Source organism: Lethenteron reissneri, chromosome 14 (genome assembly GCF_015708825.2).
Source record: "Lethenteron reissneri isolate LAM-NWPU_2019-01 chromosome 14, ASM1570882v1, whole genome shotgun sequence".
Taxonomy (NCBI): Eukaryota; Metazoa; Chordata; class Hyperoartia; order Petromyzontiformes; family Petromyzontidae; genus Lethenteron; species Lethenteron reissneri.
Genome location: NC_083792.1, coordinates 7,464,278 through 7,473,186, shown reverse-complemented (window position 1 = coordinate 7,473,186; position 8,909 = coordinate 7,464,278). Strand labels below are relative to the sequence as shown.

The 8,909-nt window shown below is 53.6% G+C and overlaps 1 protein-coding gene across 1 annotated transcript in view; it reads left to right on the top strand.

The window, feature by feature from the left end:
- LOC133342171 (glucagon-like peptide 1 receptor) overlaps positions 1-5,990 on the top strand; it is a 72,100-nt gene extending 66,110 nt beyond the window's left edge. Inside the window, exons 13-14 of the mRNA XM_061551138.1 lie at positions 369-410; positions 907-5,990. Coding sequence (XP_061407122.1) covers positions 369-410; positions 907-1,065 — 201 coding nt within the window. The 3' untranslated portion in view covers positions 1,066-5,990. The remainder of the gene's footprint in view (positions 1-368; positions 411-906) is intronic.
- Positions 5,991-8,909: the final 2,919 nt, after the last annotated feature.

Below are 8,909 nucleotides of genomic sequence, written 5' to 3'. Positions count from 1 at the left end.
TTCGGTAAAGTCACGTAGAAGGGTTAATAATACAAATTAAACATATTATTTTATTATTTCCCTTCTACGTGACTTTACCGAAAGAGCCAAGAATAGGTACAAAAGAAGTTCAACATACATACAGACATTCCCTTCACTTTGGACTTGGTGGTTAGCGCACTATGCTACGAATGCGGACACCTGAGATGGTTCCTTGCCACGGCCAATATTATTAGCGAGTGATCTATGAATCGGTCTTGAGCCTCCGCTAGGTCGACTCAGCCATAAAACGAGTACCCGTGGTGTACATATTTTGGTGCGTTGTGCGTTATTTCCTGCGGTGTGTCTGATATGGTGCGGTGTGTGTGTGATTGGCGCGGTGTGTACAGGGCCTCCTGGTGGCCATCCTCTACTGCTTCATCAACAGTGAGGTGCGTACAGTCTAATTAGCACTCACTATTGCAAAAGCCCAAGCAAGCTGGCACCTCTCCTGATTGGTTGGTGAACATGCATTCATTTCAGTCGGGTCTCATCTGGGTTGGCGACCCAGATAATATGTATGCACCGGGCACACCACATCCAGTAAACTTGTCTCCTCCGCCATGGCTGTGGCTACTGTGGGGGACGAGCCACCTGCTCCCAGTGCGTCAGTGGCCTGGAAAATATTCGGTGAGAAATGAAGCCGGTGGTTGGCGATCGTGGCGATCGTGGACGTCGCCAATCGGTGCCTCATCAGCAGGGTCGGGCTCGCTTGACCCATCGGTCCAACACAAGCACGCTCTGCATCTGTCTCATCAGCATGCAGAGTCGTCGGGTTTGCTCTAACAATTGATTCGTCGCAAGCCAACGCTGGACCGGTTTCGCCATTCGGTGTTCTCATCAGCTCACGATGAGGATGTTCTCGCCACCACCCCCCTTCCCCCGCAGGTGCAGGCGGAGCTGCGCAAGACGTGGGAGCGGTGGCGCTTGGAGCGGGGGGCCGGGGGGGCCCGGGACGGCCCCGCGGCCCTCAAGCCCATGCACTCCACGCTGCTGTCGGCCGCCAGCACCGACCACCGCCTGGGCTCCGACAGTGCCGAGCTCTGAGGCGCACCTTGCCTGGCACGCTGCAGCAGGGGTCACCGGCGGGGATGACACCTAGCCTGGCACGCGGAGACCCCACCACCCCCCCCCCCTCCCCGCCGGGCAAAAAAGGGAGCTAGTCTGGCATGAAAACAGTGCGTGGCTAAAACAATTCGCCCGAGCTGGTGTAGGAAAATGTGGGCGGGTATGGAGGGGGGGAGTCACCTAGCCTGGTACGGAGCTCCCCTACCCGGCGCGGATACTCCACTGGGCACCCAGTTGGGCACGGGGTCACCGTGGGGTTCGCTTAGCCTGGCACGGAGACCCAAGGTGACACAGGGACCCCGCGAGGGTGACTGCACGGCCCCCTGCGTCACCCCCCCCCCCCCTCTGTGAAGGGGTGGGCCCCACGGCTGATTGGCCTGAGGGTCGCTGCGTCCCCTGGGACCCTCTTGCCTCCCCCACCCACCCCACTCACCCGTCTCCCATGGGGGGCCCCCGACCCCTAGGACTAATCGTGGGCCTTCCAACCCCCCTTCCCCTTCCCCACCAAGGCCCCAGTGTCTGTCACCCCCAGGGCCCCTGTACGGAGACCCGGGGACGGTCAAGACAAGTCAAGGGTCGTTGTGGGTCATGGGGTCAGGGACCAACTCGTGTTGTTGTGATTGTGGTTGCGTGTGAAAATGTGTGCAGGAAGTGGACTCAAAGTGCACCCAGTCTTGCACAAGTGCTTTGGTGACGTCGCCGCCACTCAGTGGCATGTTGCGAATGGGTGGGGGGGCTGCTGTGTGTATGCGCGTGTGCGTGGAGCGATAATACAGCGGCACTTACCCCAACAGTCTTAAGAGGCTATACGGGGATCTTTGTCTTTGTACAGCGGCTACCGCACTGCACTCTGGCGACCCCAGTTCTATTCTCGCTCACGGCCAACATCAGTGACAATAATCTGAAGCGGTCCTGGTCATCTCCTATGTCTGCTCAGCCTTAAATGATTACCAGGTAGGATGTGTAAACATCGTCACTGGGGAGACAAAGGCGGCCGGGCGTGGTGCTGGCCACCCACCCCATTGTATGCCGTGCCGGCTTCCTTAATAGGTTCTCGCTAACAGCACTTGCCCCAACAGTCTGTAAAGGCTATACGGGGGGTCTTCGTCTCTATATGTGCGTGTGTGGTAGAGGGAGGGAGGGAGCGGTGGCGTGGTAGTTTGCGCATTGCGCTACAAACCAGGCAACCCAGCTAAGTTCGATTCCCGGCCACGGTGAATATCGGTGGAGAGTAAATACCCGAAAACCGGTTCTCCAACGGTTCTGGGCCTCCTCGATTCAGCCTTAAAGGGTATGACGCTGATCCGCGGAGACAAATGCGGCCGCGAGTGGCCCAAGCCACAGGACTCCCTCTAGCTCGTTCCAACCTTAATAGACGCTCCCTAACTGTCTCCCTAACTGTCTGCGCAATTCATAGAAGCTCTGCGATGGATCTTTGTGTCTAGGTACATATGTGAACATATGTGTGTGTGTGTGTGCGTGCTTGCTAACACACGTACAAAACCGTGAACATACGGCTGTGCGTGCACGTGTAGGTGTACAGGATTAGCTATCCTCTGTGGAGGAGGCTCGCGAAAGGACGCACATGGAGAGTTGAAGGCAGTCGCCTCCCCACCGCAACAGCGGAGGGCAGAGGAGCGACGCTCACAACAAACGAGCGGAGCGCAGGGCGCCTTAAACGCAGCGAGTTTGCACATTTGGTGCATCTGCCAGTCAACTCAGTCGGTCGACCCGTGGCACCTGGGTCTGTCCCGTGACCTCCTGCCGGCAGGCCTTGCACTTCACGCGGCCTCAAAGTGCACCTAGCCTGGCATAAGCACCGTGGCCACGTCACCGCCACTGAGTGAACGGCGGTTGTTGAAGCTATATACGCGTATACGTTAGCGTGTGCGCGAGCGTGCGTTCACGTGTTTGCTATTTCAATATTCGAATGCGTGAGCATGCGTGTGTATGGTTCATCGAGAGACTCGATGAGCCACACCTTGCGAGTCGCACCAATCGGCCTCCGCGCCGTGGAATATTTTTTAAGGGCCAGATTTTTGTAAATCCGGCCAGAAGCCTCAGCAGCAGTGCGAGTGGCTCGCAGTGGGAAGGTTGGGAGTTCAAATCCTAGTTGGGGGGGGGGGGCGGTTGGGGGTGATTGACTCTGCCCATTATCCCTCTGGAGGGAGGGTCAATATGATGAGTACTGTACTACCACTGTGTGGGGAAGCCAACAGCGGTTGTCCTATGGATGGACTCGCCCCCGTCATATGAATGTGGAATTTCCACCACCGGCTCACTCGAGCAGAAGATCACTTTTGAATTTGGAACGTTTGTTTTCTCGGATGTTCTCGTCGTGAGCCAGCACTGTCATCTCTGTGTAGCTCACCTAGAACACAATTACAATGTACATCAGTCGCACCGCGTGTATTTCAGGGTGTGTGTACACGTGTACAATTACTGTACGTGAGTGCATATGTGTACGCTAACAGCACTTGCTCCAACAGTCTATTTAAGGCTCTAGGGGGATCTTTGTCTTGTATACAGTGTGTGTACTGTGTTTATATCCGTGTGCCTGTGAGTGTACGTGTGCGTGTTGATATTGAGCCGTTCCGGCCTTAATAGATGCTCACTAAAGCACTTGCCCCAACAGCCGGTAAAGGCTATTCGGGGGATCTTTGCCTTTGTGCGTATTATAGGTATGGGTGGAGCGGTGGTTTAGTATTTAGCGCATTGCGCTACGAACCCAGTGCCATAAGTTTGATTGCCGCTCACGGCTAAAATCAATGGCAAATATCTGAACCGGTGGTGGGCCTTCCCTCGATCGACTCGGCCTTAAATGAGTACCTGGTACCGTGTGTGTATGTGTGTGTGCCGTGTGTGTGTGTACTAAACAGCACCGGGGATAACAAGCAGCCCCTCGTGTGCTGTTTCGGCCTTCATAGGCGCTCACTAGCAGCACTTGCCCCAACAGTCTGTTAAGACCATGCGGGGATCTTTGCTGTATGTATCTGTGTTTACATGTGTGAATGTATTTTTGCTCCCACCCCCATGGGGTCTGATTGAGTAATGACGCGGCCGAAAGCCACGAAACGATTAATGGAACTCACACCCCCGCATCCTCACCCCCAACCCCTCGCTCACAATCACACCCACGGGGCTCCTCCTGCTGGGACGGGCTTCCGCGGATTTTGGCTTCTGCGGATCTATACTCCAAACCGAGAGGACCAGGCCCCTAAACTATTTAACTTTAGCAAATGAGACTGTGCTAGCCTCCCGAGTTCTCTCACCCGGTTAAGCAAATACACTTAGAACTTTACAGATTTCTTTTAATCGATCACGTCGTTCGAGAAACATTGCAGGTGGAATTTTACATCTTGTACAAATGCAATTCTCAATACAATGTTATTCATATAGCATCGCTTTGCACAACATCAGTGCCTCGTCATATATATTATATAATGAGAGGCTGATCGATGCCGGGTTGCAGTCAAAGAATGGATTCCTCCTGTTCAACCATGTTATGTATGCCCAGAGCGGTCCCGAGGACACGTTTAATCTGGGTTACTGCCCCGGGCCCCGCGCTTTGGGGGGTTGGGCACACGCTTCGACGTCATGGTGTCAGATGTAATACTTCAGGTTTAGTTTGAAGGCGTCGGGGGCCCCACACGGTGTCATTTGCCCTGGGGCCCGCATCCCGCTGATAAGAATCTGGTAATTGCTGCTTACTTTTGGAAGGAGTTGGAGAGACTGCTGCTGAACTTGAGAGCGTGCCACGAAGTGGCAGGACCATCCCATCGTCCCCACTAAAACAGAGCACCTGCCTGGGTATTTTATATCATCAAACACCCCGTCCCATCAACTCTACATGACTAATCGGGTGGTTGTGGGGAGAGTGTAGGAGTTACAGTACTATAACTTTGCAGTGTGCTCATGACCATATTCGGTTTGGCGGCAGATGTCTGGTATTATCTTTTCATCGGCTGCCTAACGCTGTGGAAGCTACCTGGCCTGTCGCTCAATAGAACGCTCTGGGTGTTCTCGGCTACAATCACGCCCTCTCTTCTTTATGCTTGGGAAATGTGAACGCCTTTTACAGGAACATCTGCGCTAGCTTTAGTGGCGATGGTGTTATGTAGTACGATAAGATTTGGAGTTGATTCGACTTGCCGATGACTGGTAACAATCAATGTCAAGATCGGCCTCTGCAGAGGAGGCTCGTGAAGGACGCTACTGGGCAGTTGGAAGCAGTCGCCCTCCAACAACAACGGAGGGCGGAGGAGCGACGCTCACAACAACGAGCCGAGCGCCGGGCAGCAAAAAACGCGCAAGTTGGCACAGTCGGTGGCACAAGTGGTGCATCTGCCAGTCATCTCGGTCAACTCGTAACACCTGGGTCTGTCCCGTGATCTGTCAGCGAGCCTTCCACACTGCACGTGGCCTCAAGGTGCACCCAGTTTGCCACAAGAGCCGATTTGATGTCAGCGGCAGGTAGCGTTGAATGGCGACAGTTTATGTATTTGAGTGTGCACGCACGTGTGTGTATGTGCCCGTGCGTGTGCGCGCGCGTGTGTGTTTTCAAGAGCGATGCGCTCCGAGCCCTGAGAACTGACGAGTTCGATTCCCAGCCACGGCCCAATATCAGTGGCGATCTTTTTGAACCTGTTCTGGCCGTCACCTTGGTCGACTCGGCCTCGAAAGTGAGCATACCGGGATGGCAAATGTGACCGGGCGTGGATCTGGCCACACCACCCAGTCGTGCACCGTGCGCCAACCTCCATAGGTGCTCACCGACTGCAGTCTGTGTTTGCGAGCTATTGGGGGTGTGTGATGGGTGGGGGGGTCTTTGTGGCGGCTCGGCTGCAGTCGCGTTCCCACGTGCATGCACCGCATCCTCTTAAGTTATTTCCGGGCGCCTTGCCCCCCCCCCCCTGAACCCCCCCCCCCCCCGTCTGAATCCCCCCCCCCCCTGAATTCCCCACCCCGCGCCGATACGTGTACATTCCACATTGCGTGAATAAAAGCCCCGTGTACAGACAGCAGCAGTGGTTTGCCTGTGTCATCATCTCTCAGCGGCTCTCGACTTTATTTATAGCCACCTTAAGAGGCGCAATTGACGAGGCCCCATGGCCACCTGGGGGCCTCTTTTGCACGATCTCCTTGTTAACGCCATCTGCTCGCTTCAACAGTGAGTGGGGCGGTGGGGGGCGTTAATGATCCCGTGGCGTCATTCGCAAAGCGGAGAGGCCATTGTGTGCCGGCGTCGTGGCCCCCTCCACGTTTGAAAAAAGATTACGCGCAAATTATTCTAATTAACTATTCTTAGCAAGTATAACCCCTCTACTGCAGAACAGCAATCACAAAAAACTTAGCGGCTTCCTCCCGGAAATAAGTGGATGGTACTCAGGCTTTTCTGTGGTAAACAAACGTAATAGCAATACAATAATACGAAACGATATAACCACAACAAAATGCCCTCTGACGCAAGGGAGACCTCAGTCACGGAGACAGGTACGAGAACACACGGAAACAATTGCACAATACGTAAATGAATGCATCAATCGTCTTCCACGCCAAAGGAAATAAACCGTTCACCTGCAAGCAACGTGACACAAACGGAAATTGAGTTCAAGCAGGGTTCGAGCCCTCGGGACACAGGCTCGCCTGCACCCTGCACCACCATACCGTTCTTGTGGCACCATCCAAGTTCACATTTCATTAGCGGTCTGTCACTGTCAGGGTGTCACACCCCCCCCCCCCCGACACACAACATCTCGCCGTGAGATGTTAACTCCCTCGCCTGGTATGCAGGTGGTCGTGGGATTCGATCCCGACCCTGACGATATTTGAAGTTTGCATGATCTCCCCGTGGATTTCTTGTTTCACCTCTGCATTTAGAAGCAACGTGTTTGGCTGCGATACATTTCCACACGAACTGCCACTTCGTCGGACTATAATTTGTGGCCAATTCACTTCTGAAAAAGCGCTACATAGCTCAGTGGGCTTTACCTGGAAAAAACAATTTAGTTTTCGTTTTAAATAGCTTTACCCGCCCCCACCACCCCAGCTCAACTGGAGCCCAGTCTGATGACGCAAATCCGACCCGGTTCAGAATCTGAATCTTTACTTAGACTGGTAAAATCCGATAAGCTATGAAGATCTTTTTCACAGATATCCAGTAAGAGGCGCGTCAGAAAGTTACAGCAACAAACGATAAAACAACCAATAGGAGTGGAAAGTGTTCGGAAAGCTAAGCAAGTCACGATTTAAAGCTTTCGTCACTGCAGGGATTCATCTTCTTGGTTCTTTCGGTAAAGTCACGTAGAAGGGAAATAATAAAAATAATAAAAATAAAACATAATAAAATAATTATCACGACGTTTCGGCCACAACGCATTTCAGACGCTGTCTCCCCGACATACCTGGTCTTCACCTGAGGACGGCTGCTTGCGTTGTGGCCGAAACGTCGTGAGAATTATTTTATTATGTTTTATTTTATTATTTTATTATGTCCCTTCTACGTGACTTTACCGAAAGAACCAATAAGACTAAGCAAGTCACTAAACATTTTATATATATAATTAATGCATCAATCGTTTTTATATATATATTATATATATATAATGTGGTTGTAACACACATGCCCCCTGCATCATCATCATCAGTTTGTGGAACTTTGGGACCAGGTCCGGAGGGTCTTGGGATTGTGGGACCTGGATTCCGGCTCCCGGCTCTCGGGGTTGCCCAGGACAATTGGGAGCGGCCGCGCCCACGACTCACGACTCACGACCCACGACTCACGAATCGTCACCCATCGTGAACGAGTGCGGAGATTGCAACGGCATTCCTCCCAAACAACTCCCTCTACCCCCTCCAAACAACTCCCTCTACCCTCTCCAAACAACTCCCTCTACACCCTCGGCGCAAAGAGAACACTATAATCCCCATGGTCTCCGTGTCTCCCCATGTCTCTCCATGGGCTCCGTGTCTCCCCATGTCTCTCCATGGTCTCCGTGTCTCCCCATGTCTCTCCATGGTCTCCGTGTCTCCCCATGTCTCTCCATGGTCTCCGTGTCTCCCCATGTCTCTCCATAGTCTCCCCATCTCCCCAAGTCTCTCCATGGTCTCCGTGTCTCCCCATGTCTCTCCATGGTCTCCGTGTCTCCCCATGTCTCTCCATGTTATCTGTGTCTCCCCATGTCTCTCCATGGTCTCCGTGTCTCCCCATGTCTTTCCATGGTCTCTGTGTCTCCCCATGTCTCTTCGTGGTCTCCGTGTCTCCCCATGTCTCTCCATGGTCTCCGTGTCTCCCCATATCTCTCCATGGTCTCCGTGTCTCCCCATGTCTCCCCATGGTCTCTGTGTTTCCCCATGTCTCTCCATGGGCCACGTGTCTCCCATGTCTCTCCATGGTCTCCGTGTCTCCCCATGTCTCTACATGGGTCACGTGTCTTCCCATGTCTCTCCACGGTCTCCGTGTCTCCCCATGTCTCCCCATGGTCTCCGTGTCTCCCATGTCTCTCCATGGTCTCCGTGTCTCCCCATGTCTCTTCATGGTCTCTGTGTCTCCCCATGTCTCTCCATAGTCTCCCCATCTCCCCATGTCTCTCCATGGTCTCCGTGTCTCCCCATGTCCTTCCATGGTCTCCGTGTCTCCCCATGTCTCTCCATGGTCTCCGTGTCTCCCCATGTCTCTTCATGGTCTCTGTGTCTCCCCATGTCTCTCCATGTTCTCCGTGTCTCCCCATGTCTCTCCATGGTCTCCGTGTCTCTCCATGTCTCTCCATGGTCTCTGTGTCTCCCATGTCTCCCCATGGTCTCTGTGTCTCCCCATGTCTCTC